Below are 18275 nucleotides of genomic sequence, written 5' to 3' on the forward strand. Positions count from 1 at the left end.
GTATGTATGTATGTATGTATGTATGTATGTATGTATGTATGTATGTATGCATGTATGTATGCATGTAAGTATGTATGCATGTATGCATGCATGCATGCATGTATGCATGTATGTATGTATGCATGTATGTATGCATGTATGTATGCATGTATGTATGTATGTATGTATGTATGTATGTATGTATGCATGTATGTATGTATGCATGTATGCATGCATGTATGCATGTATGCATACATGCATGTATGCATACATGCATGTATGCATGTATGCATGCATGTATGCATGTATGTATGTATGCATGTATGTATGCATGTATGCATGCATGTAGCATGCATGCATGTATGTATGCATGTATGCATGTATGTTTGTTTGTTGTTGTGTGAGCTAGGTGAAATTGAGAATGAGGTTCATCTTTGTCTGTTTTACGGTCCTGTCTAGAAGGTCATGAGAGCTGAACTTTTCAGTAAAATCATCTCCATATATGTTGTTTATTTTGCCCGGATGCAGATTTTATTTGCCAAGTTTGAGATAAAAGGCAGAATATTTAGTTTAAGACCGAGTCTGTAGTTTTGGAATGGTGTTTGACAATGCAACTGTTGTTTTGGTGTCTTGTAAACCAATGAGGGTCGAGCACTTTATCACAAAGAGGAGCTCACACTCCATGCAGCCCTCCTTACCTCTCTCAGGTCTCTCTGGAGCCGCGTGTTCATGTCTTCGGACTTGATGACGTCCTTTCGGGCCGTGTCCAGGTCCTCCTCCAGCTCGTTGATGCGTGAAACCATAGCGGCCATGCGCTCCTTCATCTGGCCCAGATCGGACGTCTGACGGTCCACCACGTCCTGGAGCTCGCTGACCTTCACGAAGCCCAGACCCAACTCCTCCTCCTGACTCAGAGAGCCGTCCGACGACCGCTGTGGGAGAGTTAACGTAACCGTGTTAGCACAAAGGATGAACAGGACACACACACACACACACACACACACACACACACACACACACACGGAGGACTGATTCCATTCATCAGCTCATGATGAATGAACCGATTGACCTTCTTTAAACATCTGGAAGGGAAATGGAAGAAATCAGGAAACTAAGCTTTGAAAGAAGATTCTTCATAATAGAAAACACCTCAATCAACTGAGCATTTTGGGATTCGGGGGATTTGTTTTAACAATTGAGACTGATATTTGTGATTTCCTGTTCTTTAAAGTTACTACAAGGAACTTTCAGCACCAGAGTCCCTTCAGAAAACCTCTCATTTTACTGCAGCAGGGTCTGACAGTCTGCTCCTCTCAGTCCTGGTTCTGGTTCTGGTTCTGGTTCTCACACTCTCTCTCTCTCTCACCTTGCCGTTGGTGCTCGGTGTGTTTTCAGAGTTGTGGTTGACCTCACTGGTTCCGTCTGCCAGCCCTCTCTTCATGCCGCTCTGCTCCCTGAGGTAAGACAACTAGAGAGAACAGCGGCTCGTTAACACCAAAACCACCTCAACAAGTAGCCGGTTAACCACTGAACCAGCAGCACCGAAGGAGTCGGATTCCTCTTATCATCCGGGAGGTTTTCTTTTTCCATTTCACTAAAGCAAGTAGTGTGTGCGCGCGTGTGTGTGTGTGTGTGTGTGTGTGTGTGTCCAGAGCCTTGAGTTCAAACCACAACTATTCTGGTTGCAAACTCCCATGAAAACGCTGCAGAGACAGATACAGTCGATGCCAAATGGCCAAACGGGAGGAAAAAAAACTGCACAAAGCTGCCTTGCCTTAGGAAGTAAGGTTTCTAATAAAAGTAGATTGGCAAGTGGTATATTTTATGCGTGTGTGTGTGTGTGTGTGTGGTCCCAGGAACAAAAGATGACTGCAGCATAAAGCAGAGAGGAAATCTAGGACACTTCCAAAAGATCCTCTGGCTCTTTTGTCAATCTTAATCCCATTCAATACACAGTGGACTAAATACCTCTTTGCATTCATGTGCACACGTGTATGTGTGTGTGTGTGTGTGCACATGTGTGTGTGTGTGTGTGTGTGTGGAAGAGTTCTCTCTAGAATTCAGTGTGAACACTCAAATGTGTAAATAGGAATCCAGTGCAGGAGCGATGTCTTTAAACGGGTCAACGAGGAGCGAAGCGACGTTGATCTGTTGGTCACATTCTCCTGGTGTCTCAAAGTCTCTCAATCTAGTTTAACATAAAGAAATAAAGACACTTTGATCCGTCAAACCGTCTCCGTTCAGTTTGTGTCGGCACAGATAAATCTAAAAAAGGACCACGTCATTCGTTCCTACAGCAAGTCTGCGATCGGTTACGGTCACAACATGGTCGCTCTTCTCTTTAGAGTTCTGTGAAGATCAACGACCTGAATAAACCTCTTTAAATCAGCGACTTTGCTACATTTCACTTCCTGTTTTAAACATAAAATCTACCTAAAAAAAACACTCAAAAAAGAATTAAAGGAACAGGACAACTGGGTCGTACTGTGCAGAACAACCCGCAATAAAGCACGAGTAACATAATGCCCGTAGTTCAACAACAGAGGGAAGCATCTGTCTAGTTTCTGTATTCTGTAGGTGAATTTGGAATGTTCAGTTTGGTAAATGTAAACCTAAATGTTTCACTCACGAGGACAAACGTGGAGAATAACGAGGATGTCGTCATCTTAAAGGGTTTGAGTCGGGTAACTTCAGGCTGTCAAGTCGTTCCAGCAAACATTCCTACGTCACGTGAATGCACCATTTTATGGATATTTCGTACGTTGTATTGCTATTGGATTTGAGTGAAGTGGTTATTTTTCATTAACTCTCTTCAGTTATTGTTCTTACTTCTTTGTGTGACATGGTGAGCTGCTCCTCCAACGCGCTGCATCTTTCCAAGGCCACGCGTAGTCGCTCTCTCACCTGCAACACAGGTGACACACACATCGTTATGTCTCCTATTGCTTTGTTTATCAAACATGTACATGTTAACATGTGCACACACTGTCTCTCTGTTCTCTCTCTCTCTCTCTGTCTCTCTCTCTCGCCGTCTGTCACACACACACACACAAACACACACACACACACACACACACACACACACACACACACACACACACACACACACACACACACACACACACACACACACACACACACACACACACACACACACACACACACACCTTCTCGTCGAGGGCTTTGTGGTGTTCGAACAGTGACTTGAGGGCTTTGAGGACCTCCACTTCACTGGAGACGCCCGCTGGAGACTGAGCCTGTCTCTTCACCACCGTCATCCTCAGACTGCGCTCGTGACGAGACACCAGACACTCCAGGTGCTCCAACAGCAGCTGGACCGCGAAAAGACCACGTTAACAGGTGAGAAACCACATCGCTCACGTGCTCCCGTACGGAGCATCTAGAAACCGTTTCTACTTCCATAAATCACTGAAGGAGAGATTCCTGATTCCAGGAAATTTAATCATAACGACTTGATGAACTAAACTTTTTAAGCACTTAAAAAGGGGCTTTTCTTAAAGGTAAGCTCATGTTTTCGGTGCGATGATGCTTCAACATTTGAGAGTCCAACATTTAATATCTTCAAATTATGAATTTACCGTTTAATTATGTACATGTTTCTGATATTAGAGTGTGGAGGAGTAAACGGCTCCTACTCAGCACAAACAGACGTCTGTGATGAAGTTTATTGTCAGTGGTTGAAATATTTCCACGATTGAGCAATGTGCAACGCCCACAACGCTGTGACAAAGGTTTGGATTATAGGATAGAAACCGATTTGTCAAGCCGTGTTGTGACAACCACCTCTACCCAAAACAGAAAGTAGAGAGTGCACGGTGGATAGCCTGTGTGTGTGTGTGTGTGTGTGTGTGTACCAGCATATCGTACTCACCCGTGTGTTGTTTCTCTCCGCCTTCAGCTCTGCGATCTCCTCCTCCTTCTCCAGAAGATGCTCCCGGCACACGTTCACCTCCTTTGTTAGCGCCGCAAACTCCTAGAAGAGAAACACAGTAACGTGTAACCGGTTACTTACTGAGCTACAGTTGTGTTTTCTCATGACGTGGAGGCAGGGAGTTATTTCTTCATGGACATGTCTTCATAAAGACGGATAGCAGTCAAAGGGAGCTGCGTCATCACTGCCGTCTGTGTGGTTTCTGTGGAGGTCTCGATCACACAGCTGAGGTCACGTTTACATCAGAAGCAAGAGGACAACCGCTGTCTGCCTGAGAGCAGCTTCAATCCTTCAGCAGAGAGGTACTAATGCAGACCTTAACGTGGTGATCTTAATTAACTGTCTGTTGAGTCGTCATCTATCGCTGAAGGAGGTAACACAATGGTGACTAAGCCTATGACCAATTGATCAAAGATTTATATATTTGCATTATGAACAGGGTATCTATAGCGACACTCCTGGAAGAATTGCTGTATTAAAGTTTAACATGGCATGTTAGTATCAGACTGATAAACTCAGAGCTCTACGACACCTCATAGTGGAGACCGGACCAAACTCTACGGTACAAACAATGAACACTACGCTGCCGTATATACGTCTATATGGCGTTATGTTGAGAGTTGATGGAGCAGCGACAATGTTAGCGTAGCCTAGCACAGATCGATGCAAACTCCATTCAGAAAACTATTTTAAAAGTTATTTGCTTATTGTCTTGTGGAGAGAACTAACGGAGCATCCATTCAGGCTTTTTACAAATCTGTCATTATGTCGTTGTTTCGGCATCATTTTTATCCATTTATTGCAATTAAATCACAGCTTAATTACTTATTTTGGGTCCATACAGCTGTAGTAAACCAGCCGACGTGTGTCTCGCTCGACACAAGTGAATACAGGTCGGTGAAAGTAACCGAGCTCCTCCAGATGTTAGGAACTCAAGACACACAACAGCAGTTAAGATTCATGGGATATCTGGGACTTCCACAACTTGGTCGTGAGGACAACAATATCCATATCTCATACAGTGGGAAACATTCAGCAACATGGTTCGATGTTAAAAAGGAAGAAGATAAAAGGAAGGTGGTGAAACACCTCAAAGTACGTGAGAAATATGACGATACAACATCCTGTCACTGTGAGGAGAACCTGAGAAAGATGTGAGGTCCATTAGAACAAGACTGCTCACTCACACACTCACACTCACACACACACACACACACACACACACACACACACACACACACACACACACACACACACACACACACACACACTTGCTTTTACAGATTACATGCATGGTTGGACCTAAAGAATGTGCCATCCTGATTTTTTGCCCTGCAAAAACCAGCGCAGGCACCCGGTGAGTGGCGAGGCCTTCTCACTGTGTTTCAGAGAGAGAAAGAGAGTGTGTGTGTGTGTGTGTGTGTGTGTGTGTGTGTGTGTGTGTGTGTGTGTGTGTGTGTGTGTGTGTGTGTGTGTGTGTGTGTAGGGGATGGGGGTTGCTGGAACTGATCGTTCTTTTCAGTCACCACCAAAACCATTCTCTCGCCTCGGAGCCTTTCCAGTGACTGGCACAGATTTCGCTTCACTAAAAAAAAAAGTAAGTGGGAGTTTGCCATTGGCTAGAACGGAGGCCTCCACTCTCTCGCTAGCCAATGAGAGGCCAGGAGAGGCGGGCCCAGGGGGGGTAATTACAGAGTAGCTTACTTCCTACATTCCAGAGCAGACGCTGAGGTCGAGTTGTACAGCAACCTTAAGATTTCACCATTTATGAACCTGTACTTTCCACTTCACTCATGATGTACACAAAATATCATATTGAGTGGAAACAAATGGGAGTGTGTGTGCTACTTGTTACTTCAGACAAGGATAAGATAGATTTGTTTTTACATATCTGCTACTTTTGTAATGTATTTACGTATTTTATTGGACTGTATAGTATTGTGCTGTTGAATTGTACTGATAATATTAGGCCACTAAATTGTAATAACCTGCCCGACCAAAATGACATTTATATTGAGGTGGAAACTAAAATGTTGATTAATGTGCACTGTCCCCAGTTAATACAAATAAGAATAAAAAAGGAAGCAGAAAAAGAGAAAACTTGGACCTTTGTTGGTGAGCTGCACGGTTAAAAAAAATGACCTTGAAATGTGACCCAGACTGAACTATGAAAACCTCCCACTACACAAAGAAAGCACTATAATACGAGCCACATACTCTTCTTTTCAGGAGATTGAAAATTACTATATATATATATATATATATATATATATATATATATCTCCGGTGGGACGGAAAAGCATGTTTTCTTTAAACAATCGCCAAAACCATATCGTTCATCAGCCAGAAGCTGTGAAAACTGCCATTATCGTCAGATTCTCATTGCTCCGACGGTCCTTGAACACATCGTTTGTGGGACGCTTTCAATTAGAGAAAGTAAACCGAGACTAAGATTAAAAATGTGATATTTCATCATAAACATTTTATTCTACATGTTCTCATTATAAATGTCTCCTCTAATAAAGAGTTCACTTTAACCAGATTGTGCAAAAACATTAAACTGTGAAACTATGAAGTCATGGTTGATTCATCTGAGACCAACAGTCATGTGACAACAAGAGAGGAGAAACTCTGACTGAAGTTCAGGAAGTGAACACAGAGAGGAGAGGAGAGAGGAGAGAGGAGGAGAGGAGAGAGGAGAGGGGAGGAGAGAGGAGAGAGGAGGAGAGGAGAGAGGAGGAGAGGGGAGGAGAGAGGAAAGAGGAGAGAGGAGGAGAGGGGAGGAGAGAGGAAAGAGGAGAGAGGAGGAGAGAGGAGGAGAGAGGAGGGAGGAGGAGAGGAGAGAGGAAAGAGGAGAGGAGAGGCTGGAATCATGTGAATAGTTCAATATGTAGAACACGTAGAGCCTCCATTGTTTTTCTCAACATTGGGAACACTTGTGGACACGTGGATTTGGTTGAATATATAGATTACATTGTTTTCATCATAACTGTTATTCTGCACTAAAGACTTCTAGTCATGATGGTTGTGTTTCTATAGAGCAGCAGGATTTATTTAACTGAACAGAACTCGTCCCCCTTGCAGGATTAATAAAGTAATAAAGTATCTATCTATCTATCTATCTATCTATCTATCTATCTATCTATTTATCTATTTATTGCAGTGAAAATCAAGACCACGGAGAGGAACATGTGACGGGCTTTAGGTTCAGAGGGTTCAGGGTAAAGACATCAAGCTTTAAATCTTCAAGTGTTAATTTGTTCAATACATTCAATAGTTTAATCCCCAAATAAATGCATAGCATTGAAATATGTAGATTGAACACAGTCGAGTCATAAGCTTGTTTACATGCGAATGCAGTCGAGGGCATTAAAGCCTGCAGCTCCTGTCTGGTCCAGTGAGCGGAGATGAACTGGTTCGGACTGAGCTGTAAGCCTGGGGGGGGTGGAGGGGGGGGATTAGAGAGGTGGGGGGGTACACGGATATATGTGCCAACCTATTAAAGGTACAGCGTACCAAAACACGGAGGGACACACTGAAGCTTTCCAGGGATAGCTGCACTGTCGGTTTTTGGCACTCGGCCGCCCGGCGAAGAATATTTGAGCACCAAGAAAGAGAGTTATTTCTGTGACATCACATGATTAAGAAATATGAAGAATGAGCCCTAAATATGTGTAATGTTTCAGCATAACACGCATTTCTTTCGTCTTCTGAATGCAGCTTGCGTACATTATAACATAGCATATAGTGACACAGGCTGCTGTCCTTTATTAAACTAGTTTCTACCACAGAAAGCAGATATTCTGCTGGACTCTTACTTATTAGTAATGACATTAACCAGTAATAATAGTAACGTTAGAGTAGTAAGGAGCCAATGTTATGTACACACTGTGTAGTGTATTAAGGGGGGACTAAATGGAGTGTAAGATCCTAAAAACTACAGGAAGTAGAGTTGGTGCTCTTGAATTCTGGTACATGCACGGAGAAGGATGTAACATTTGCTAACATGGTATAAAGCTGTTGTATTTGTAGGCAGATCAGTCATAAAAACTACAGACTTGCAGCTCTAGCAACGCTGCAAAAAGGGAAGGAGACAAGGAAACAGTGAGGCTCCTCTGTTATGTCCACAATACGAATGTAAAACAAACTTAAAATGACCGCATGCTGCAGGAAGCTTCGTCTAATTCTGCGGTGCATGGTGTCCATCGTCCCTATCGTTGTGCTGCTGCATGTTTTAGTACGGAAAGTACCGGTGCGTGTCACGGATTCTTAAATACTGATGAATAAGCTCTTTTTTTCGGGCTGTATTTGGAGGCGAGGAGGGAACCAGCAGGCCTCCCTCCTCCATAATGACTTGAGCCGCTCTTAAGAGCTTATGGCGCGTGCTGAAATCTGACTCCGGATCTGTTCTCCTGGAGGACGACGCACCGGCTAAAACTCATTTAGACTCCACAATGGCTGCTATTCAGCGCTGCCCAAAACACACACACACAGACCGAGAGGAGATAGCGCCTCCTCCTTTCAGTTAGAAGACGACGTCATCGCCGGCTCGTTTAGGTTATTGTGTCACTATGTGGTCGTTCATTAGACGTCATGTTTAAGGAAAGACGATATGATCACCATTAAAACTTCACCAGTTCATTACTGACATTTAGACGAGCATTTTTTTAAATTAAAAGTTTTCTGAAATGTTATGTTTAAATATGATCCAATTATATATGTGCTAATTTGCATACATTTCCAGAACAGAGATCTGAATATTGGATAAAAGCCAAGTTCAAAATCCTTTGTTGTATGTCTTGTTGACATATTAAGAGTTTCACCATGAGCACCAACCGGAGGACACTTCACCTCAAACTGTGTTTGGATCAGCTAACCTATCAGCCGTAACACAAGGTGGACGATGTTTAAAGGTGATAAAAGATGCTCCACCAGCATGAAAGTGTCTGTCTGACACATGAAGTTCAGGATAGGCAGACTCGGCCAAAACAAGCCTCTCCTCTATCATCACCGGCACTTTTCTGAAAAGTTCAGAGACAGATTCGCTCTCATTGGTAACAATGTGAAAGAAGATGCTATGTGGGAACAGGCCTTAAGACCGTTTACTGGTCTAGATGCATCAAGTGGTGACGGTATGCAAAGAAACTGCAAGAAGCTCCGGACATAGTGACCACTTTTCTTTATCAGCTCCTCAAACACAAGGTCATGCTTCACACAAAGAGTCCTGTGCAGACTGAAGGACAGTTTGTAGAGTTTGTAGAGGAGCACGGCCTTCACTCCTTCGTCTCGTGTTTTGTTTCCTTTTAGTTTACCAGTTCAGATCACATTTTGAACACTCGTGTGTCGCCTTCACGTCACTGTGAGGAACAAGTCTCATCTCTGTCTCTCCGTCTCTGAATTCATGCCTTTGTGCCAACGAGCAGAATGTAGAATCTGGTCAGTGCGGGTCGATTGGCTGCTTCAAAATAAAATATCACAAGCTAACAAGTTACGCTTGACCCAATACTGAGTGACTGACTACCTTTATTTTATACTTCTTTTCTGCATACACTAGTTAAAGCCAGTTACAAGGTCAAGTTCTCCTCGTGAAACAAATTCAACACTGAAGCTCGAGGACTGAAGTACTTCCCATCTTGACTTCCATTTAAAATGAAAAAAGATTTGCGGACTAAGCACTGTGTTGACCAATCAAATACATTCAAGCAAACGCAATCCTGAGGGATTAGTGTATACTGTACTGTGGTTCTCACGGAGACAGAAGAGAGTAAATCACATCCAGGTAACTTTCCTAAACTTGTGTGTTGAAGTCGTATAAACCGAGTTTAAGATGAAGGCAGAAGCTACAGGGTGAACGTGACCCACCACATCACCTGGAGATCCAGACAGAAGACAATGAAACAACAGTGTTACAACCATTGAAATACATTTAAGTATACCTTCAGTAGCTAGCGTTAGCATAGACATGCTAACACTAGTTATCGATGAAAGTCTATGGAGCAGAGATGGGTAGCTGTCGAACGCTGTGATTAGCCAATCTGTGGTCGAGGGGCGGGACTTAGCGAAGGGTCACCCAAAGACAATAGTCCTCACTAGACATCCCATTAACGAAAACCAACAACATCACCGGCACCATGTGCAAAAGTCCTCAACAGGACAAAGCTCGGGTTCCTTTAACTCACTCGCAATGAATTTGAAATTAACTGACAAAAAGGGACCTTTTGTTTGATGACGTCATCTGGTTGCAGTTTTGATTGGCACCTTTCCTTAAGAGGACAAGTGGTTTCCTTGAGTGTCGATAAGTACGTGTAAATACGTTTACCAGTTTAGACAGAAAAATGTGTGGAAAACATATGAATGAAGCCGACAACTACAAACTCTTTCTGTTGTTACTGCCTCAACAATCTACACAGCAGTGGTAGAAAACAGCTGGAAAGTCACTGACCCACACACACACACACACACACACACACACACACACACACACACACACACACACACACACACACACACACACACACACACACACACACACACACACACACACACACACACAGTAAAGCTATTAAAAGCTGTGGCTGACACAGAAATTGAATTCGCCGCAACATGTGGGCCCGAAATAAAACTCTCCGTGCACACATTCAAACTCGTGTCAATGCGTTATCCACACAATGGGCCGCTGGGAGAGTCGCACGTAGAACACATACAGTACGACAAAGACAGAAAACAAACGAGCGCCGCTTAGTGAAGTTTGAAGAAGCCGTTGACGTGTGAGCAAGCTGCCCTGGAATGTTTGTGCATTCCAGTGGAAGGGTACTCTCACCAGGAGGGAGGGAACAAGGGAGAACATTGCACCTCCTCTTCACCTGCCTAGACTCTCTCCAACACAACAGTTCAATGTCATTCCTCTTCAGATTACTATGAATGTATCTCAATGCCGTCATCGGGCTTTGTGTTTTAACTTCCCCTTTGGTTTATACATTCTCCAATTATATGTGCGGTTGAAACTACCACCGCCATTCAATCTACCGTACAAATCGAGAGTCCCTGGCCAAGAACCAATCAAGTTTTACATGTGGATGTGTTCATTAAGGGATGTAAACAAGAGGGCACGTTGTCAGAGCTAAAGCTACAGCTAGCCCAACAACAAACAGCCAAAAAGATTCAACATTTCCATTTTGACGCAACATTTTGTAAAAGCTTTTAGTAAGGCTGAACTGAAATCAATCACGTATGCTTAAATCGAAATTCTGTCACATTGTAATTAATGAATTGGAAGAGTTTGATTGGAAATTTGCAGGCAAAACTGCACTGAAAACAAAACCATGTTGCTCAGAGTATTAACACCAGATTACAGCATATTAAGAGCTTCTCATGTATTTACAGCTGGATTTTCTTGCCTTCCAGATATGAATCCCAGGAGGCTTGGCAAAGCACAGCAGCAACGTGCACGTACACGAACAGACACAGACTGAAGTAGATTCATGGTGACTGATTACCTATTATGCTGCCTTCAAGAGCGACATTTCAAATCCTGATGAAAACAGGAATCGCTTTAGGCAATTTGAGTCGAAAAAAGGTCTTTAGACAACGCATGTTGTGATTAGAACTATAGCTCATCCAAAATGTGGCAAATGTTATCCCTCAAAGTTTAAAGCAATACAATAAAAGACAACATGTGGCCGTCTGTCTACAGGATTACAGCCTGTATTTAGCTTGTCGGCCTGGATAAATCATTGATTCATCGTCTGTACATTCATTGATTTGACCGGTTCAGTAAATGACTCGACTGACTGGAGATCAGATCCTCTAAATAATATGTTTGTTGTTGATTTTTTAAAGTTTTTTTAAAGGATCAAAAATGTCGATCTATTATAGAGGTCAATAATAAACCAATAGTGTTCTGCAGGCATGAGTATTAAACCCTTAAAAAGAGCGGGATCCTTTAGTTTAGTTGTCTGATTATAAAACGGGTCAGTGAACGCCCCTCTGGTGGATCTTAAAGAGTGTAAATGAGACGACTAAACGTCCTCCTTTAGCTTCTTACTTTACACTTCAAACATCATAAAGGTGGAGTTCATTAGTGAAGATTATCTTGATGAACAAAAAATGTAACTTGCGTTTGACACAGAGATTATTTTCTACAATAATCCAAAATCCAATAAAAGAGTCCAGCTGGCTTTTTGTGGAGGGAACCAGTGATGCTAACTTCCTGTTTGGTCTACGTCATCCCAGCAGAACTCAATGGCAACCTACGTGTTGTGTGTCTGAATATTTGGGAAATAATGGATAATGACAGCCTCGTATTTTACATAGCATGTAAAGATGGTTTAAGTTAAACATCCATAAACACAACAGCTGCTGTTTCTTTTACACGTTTAGCTCCATTTATTTATGCTGCACTACATCAAGTGTCAACTGAATGGATCAGAGACTGAATGTTTTCACTTTGGATGACGTTTTCCTGGCTGTACAACACAGAAGAAAAGGCCTCTGCGTTCCACAAGTGTGTTAAACATCAGTTCTTTCCAGGAAATGTGATCCGAGATCAGTTAGAGCCGAATCCGGCTCCGCCACGTCATTGTATGTGGCCCGCGAATCCGCCAGCAAAACAAAAGCAAAGTTGATAACAACAATATCCCCATAGTCAAAATGATGAGATAGAAAGTCATAATTATGAGACACTTAAACAGTCATAGAAGCAGCTCTTTGGCTGGTTACCCTACACTTGTAAATGTATTGTGAGTACATTGAAGACGACTTTAAACGTGGCTTTACAACACATGAAATACTTCACGTGGGGTTGTGCAAACGCACCCTTGAAAAGGATTTAAAGCTTTGAACAAAGTTATTGTAATAACGTGTGTTTGATATTTGTCTTTGCTATTTTCTTTAATAGTTTGATAGAGTAATGTGAGTTTTTTAACCCTAAATTAAAAGGATTTAAGTTATAATAACAGAAATGTGCTTAAATATAAGTTTACATTTATATAACTGCATGTACAATATTTTAACACTTGAATAAACAACCGGCCCTTTGAGGGCGACCGTGATGCTGATGTGGCCCAGAGGGAAGATGAGTTTGAGACCCCTGAGTTAGAGCATTGTGTAATCTGTGTTCTATACGCAGTGGTTCCTCACGGTCTACACACCTCTCTGCTTTCAGCACCGCGACGTATCATCTGTCATATTGTGAGCCGTGATCGCTCACAATCTCATTTTAATAACATGTCGAACAAACACTGAAAATAACCAGCACGCTAACTTCATACACTGGACGCGCGCATGCAACGCTTAACTGATTACCAGCCTCTTATGCATCATTAAAAACAGGAAACCTAATCCTTTTGTTTTAAATGTAAGACCACGGAGGGTGGAAACATGAGTCCTGCAGGCAGATGGACGGTCGGGATCACGATTCTCTCCACATTATGTTACAGTAGAAATAGAAGTACAGCTATGACAGTCTCATGACTGTCAGGGGCTTATTGCATGTTAATTATATACACAGTGTGGCATGAAGCTATTTGAAAAAGCAGCACTGCAGAGGTTGTATATATATAGAAACTGTTTTCTCATAGCAGATTTAGTTTTCTTCATTTTCAGTTTCTTCTCGACTAGTTTTAAGTTTGATGTAAAAACCCACGTACACCTCACTTTTCACCTCGCAATCAGTCGACCATATAACTCCCCAAAGACGCTGGTATCACTTTCCCCACTGTGGGAGCCGGAGGTCCGCACGAGCCGCTATACAAATGTGAGATTGACACTTTGGCTGACAGCGAAGCAAGCAGGCATGCAGGAAGGGTGCTCTGCGGGGCACTGGTATTTTTCCACTTAAAGAAGATTACAATGCACACTTCAAATGTTTACATTACAAATGCACAGACACAGACTTGACAAGTATTACAGTTTTGTATTTTTCTTTTGCTACGTTTTGCGCCTCGCGTCCACGCTACTTTTAGAACCCTTTAAACAAAGACGTTTGAAAAAACGCTGCAGAGAACGCTTTAGTTTGAAACCTTCAGGGCTGCGTTTTTATTTTACGGAGACCTTTGAAAACACCAACGTCGGCTACTTGATCGGGTTGATTATCGAGCGACTACGAGAGGTTAATTCAACATGGAAAACAGATTACAGGTGCTGCTGCTCTCGTATCATCTCACTGTATATAATACATCATCACATCATCGGTCTCTCTCACTCACCTGTGGTAAAGCAGTGTTAAGTTGTCGCTGGAGCGAGTCCCTTTCGTGGCTGACTTCGTGCAGTTTGCCCTGAGTCAGGCCCAGATTCTCCTGCGTCTCTCTCAGGGTCTCCAGCAGACGATCCCTCTCCTCCAGCATGGACACCATCAGCGACTCAAAGTGACCCTCGGAGTCCGACTGCAGCGGGGAGCCGGAGCCCCGACGACCGCCGCCGGGCCCCTCGGCCTCGCTGATGGTGGGCATCACCTCGCACATCATCTACAACATATGGAAAAGTATGGAGCTGTCAGTACAAACAGGTTGTGAACAGCAACAACACTGAAAACTCTTTATAACGAGGTCAATGGATTGTCCAGCGTAACACACACCTTCTTTCTGAATAATGTGCGTTATGTAAATGTCAATTATCAGTACATTGACAACCACAAGCAACATTTTACAGCAACTGTAGTTTGCCACCCAAAATACATCCGCTGTAGCTGGGTGGTAGGAAAAAAAGATCTCATTTCAAATCCAAAGCCACTGTCATCTCCTAATTCATGCTCAATATTCAATTTAAAGCACAAGTTTAATGGACTTGGAAAAAACATTATTCCTCCCAAGAGTTCAGTTTGTATTGGTTGTCTTTCAGTCGTTCTCCTGTTCAAAAGACAAACCACTGTACACCAGTAAAAGTGTTAAAAGATGGTAACCAAATAATTAAACATCCTTTCCTCAGAATTATAAATATATCTGACTATAGAGCTCAACAGGCAGTAAGAAACACTGGGGCCGAATTGGACATTTAAGTGGTATTACATCTGGTGTTAAAGCTCTAAAGTTGACAGATCTGAGATGAAACAGAAGACAAGTTTAAAGTCACCTCTGTGGTGATTTAATCAGCATTCTTTACAGACACCAAAGCATCGGCCGTTACAACAGTTTATTGACAAAGCAGAAGGGACAACAGAGCCAAATCAGCTGAGCCTGCTAACTGATTACTACTACCAATGGTTAACTACCACTGGAATATGAAGTAGAGACTAGATAGATACTTTATTAGACTAGTACAGCTGTGTTGTCTGGACCTCATTGAGCTACGCTGCATCTAACAGCAGCTGTGCAGGAAGGTCTAGAGCGTTAGAGCCACTCTCCACACCAAGGAGCTTAGGTCCTGTGGACGGACTGCCAGACAAAAAAAAGCCAAAGAATCATGTGAGCTGGATTTAACATACCTACAAAAGGAACAACAACTTACAAACTGGAACACGTCGAGTAGGAACTAAGCATCAGCCGGTAGCTGTAACCCCCTTCCTCTTGTTCTTTGCATCGCCAGAGATGCCAAAAAGCCATTTGCTTTTAGAAAACTACTGTACTACTGGTGGACAGAGGCGAACTCATTTATCAGAAGCAAATGAAAATACAAAAGCAACGCTGCACATCGAGGTCAAGCCATGTTTATGAGGTCACACAGCATCCACGGAGGAGAGTGACAGATGGTGACATCACATACGTCAACAACAACAATAAATAAAAGTAAAGATGACAAACCAACCCCTGGAGGCGGGACACTTGAATACAACTTTTAAATCTCTTTAGTATTTCTTCACATGACACAAAAACAACAGCAGTTTGTGAAAATATAATTAGCAAATTAATCAAATGGACTTTTGGAATAGTTTGACCAATTACATTTCCTGTAATGGAGAATAAAGTATTTTTTGAGAGAGAGAGAGAGAGAGAGCGAGAGAGAGATCAGTGTTATCCTCTTTGATGCATAACTTCTTAAGTTATAGCTTTAAAGTTGTGTAATGGTCACGTGCGTCTGTACCTCACCTTTGACGGATATTGTAATCCACGTTACTTTATGACGTAAACGTCAACACAGCCCAAGAACTCCAACAGTTTGTTACAACGTCGTCAAAACTTGACAAATATATCCAGAATTATTCAGAATATAAATTCCATTCAGAGACTCTGAGATGCATTAAGGCTGTAAAAAAAAAAAAAAGGTCTTCCCGGTGAAAAAAAAAAAGTGGTATAGTTTCCTAAAGGCCTCAAAGCCGGGGGGTAGATTTCCAAAGTTTGTCCTGCTAACTCAACGTTAGCATTGGCTAGCATTAGCTAGCATTAAGTAAGCTGGTGATTCGATGTTTGCATATCTAGATTTTGGAAGAAAAGTGTGTTTACTCAGCGACAATAACATGTCACAACAGGTAGCGATAGGTGACGTGGAAACAGATGTAGCATAGTGCTAGCGTTAGCTAATTTGAAGCAGAACTCTTTGGCTTGAAGTCTGTTTAAAGTCGTCGGCTAGCTAACGTTAGCTAACTAGCCTGCTAGGTAGCTAACGCTCGCTAGTTTCATACGTTACTAATGTAGCTAAGATAACGCCAGGTTGTCTTAGCATTCGCTCTATTCTATATAAAAAGTAGACAACATGACACAATATCTCATTTCTATTTAAATTACATTATCGAAAAACACTAAAAACAAGTTTAAGAAAAAGCACTCCAAAAAAAGCTCTGCTGAAATAATTAACGTTAATCTATCAAGTATCGTTAGCTCATCGGCTAGCGTTAGCTAGCGTTAGCTTCCAGAGTCGCGTCAACACATCGCTCTGCTCGACTCGTAAAACTTCCAGCTAACATTGAACGTTTAGCGACGTTTTGATCCATTTGGTTAAAAAATAAAAAATAAAAAAACCCAAACCGCTAAACGTTATATTCCCTTTCGTTCTTTCGGTATTTCCTCCAGTTTAAAAAAAAAAAAAAAGAGGCGTCTGTCGGTCCTTTCCTCGTCTCCACTACCAGACAGCCTCGACGGTCGGGACAACCAATGGTGGGTTAGTGTAGCGAGCTAGCTCCTCTCGTTAGCATGGGAGGAGAGGGGAGGGAGAGGGAGAGAGAGAGAGAGAGAGCGAGAGAGAGAGACATTATATTTATCGTATTGACTGTTTTTTAAAATGTTTTTCTGTTTAATCTGTTGTGTTTTATCAGGTTTAACTCTCACTATAGTTGTGTTGCTTTGTTGATCCTCACTGTATTGTCGCCTTAAAGGTGTTATACATAAATAAAGTTATTATTATTATTATTATTACAATTCATTTCTTCCTACAACAAAAAATACAATATAATTTTACTGAAAATCAAATTTTACATTTCCCTTCTTTTTGGATTAACATTGAAATAACAAAAAGTATGAATTCATCCTCAAATCCACAAGTGACACTAAACTAATTATGTGAGGGAATAAAGAATGTATTATTATAATATTTGTAATACAATATTTGAATTATTTCACAGAGTGACCTACATTCAGCTGTTGCAGATGAAATTGCTGATGTTGGACTCACAATAAACATAATAGCTGCGCCACCTTGTGGTGTATCAACGCAACTACACTTTATTAATTATGCAGAATATACAGTAGCATATTATAACGTGATGCTTACCAGATTAATACAACTTTCTTTATAACTTAAAATATACTCAATAAGTGTGGGACAACATTATGATAATTTCTTTTAATGTACACATATTTTTAATTGTCACTCAATTATTTTCCTTTTGACTGCTTTTGTTCCAGAGCCATGAATAAATGTATTCTAAAGGTGATTGAATGTAATCTCATTACATGTAGGGATGTTGAAAGAGACTTTATGATTAATAATACACAAGTTAAAGGAGCACAAAAAATACAAGAATACATATTTTGTTGACAATATGGAGAAGACTTTAAAACATGTAGACCCTTAGATTAGAAAATAAAATCTAGTAAAAATGATGCTAAATATCGATGTCACTTGGACTTGGAGTGGACGACGCCATCATCTACCTGCTGCAACGAGCTCACCTGGATGAACCGCTGGCTCTGTGAGAATCTTTCTTTGATTTCTCCAGTGCATTCAACACCATCCAACCAGTGCTGCTGAGTGAGAAGCTGCGGGTGGTGGGGGTTAACGCGTCCACCGTCTCCTGGATCTCTGACTACCTCACAGGCAGACCACAGTTTGTCTGACTGGGCCTTGAGCTGTCTGATACGGTGGTCAGTGATACTGGAGTCCCACAGGGAACGGTTCTGTCTCCCTTCCTGTTCACCTTGTTCACCACTGACTTCCAGGACAACTCTGGGTCATGCCATTTGCAGAAGTTCTCTGA

At 42.0% G+C, this 18275-nt stretch overlaps 1 protein-coding gene across 17 annotated transcripts in view; it reads right to left on the minus strand.

Annotated features, from left to right (window-relative positions):
• The window catches only part of ppfia1 (PTPRF interacting protein alpha 1), a 38390-nt gene extending 21464 nt beyond the window's left edge, over positions 1–16926 (minus strand). For all 17 annotated transcript variants that reach the window (XM_079157819.1, XM_079157818.1, XM_079157814.1 and 14 more), the window contains exons 1-7: positions 15952–16926; positions 14137–14394; positions 3872–3973; positions 3147–3311; positions 2809–2883; positions 1346–1447; positions 678–911 (exon numbers count right to left, since the gene is read on the minus strand). In XM_079157819.1, the coding sequence (XP_079013945.1) occupies positions 678–911; positions 1346–1447; positions 2809–2883; positions 3147–3311; positions 3872–3973; positions 14137–14394 (936 nt within the window). In that variant the 5' untranslated portion in view covers positions 15952–16926. The remainder of the gene's footprint in view (positions 1–677; positions 912–1345; positions 1448–2808; positions 2884–3146; positions 3312–3871; positions 3974–14136; positions 14395–15951) is intronic.
• Between the last annotated feature and the right edge of the window lie 1349 nt (positions 16927–18275).

Source organism: Pholis gunnellus, assembly GCF_910591455.1.
Source record: "Pholis gunnellus genome assembly, chromosome: 1".
Lineage (NCBI taxonomy): Eukaryota > Metazoa > Chordata > Actinopteri > Perciformes > Pholidae > Pholis > Pholis gunnellus.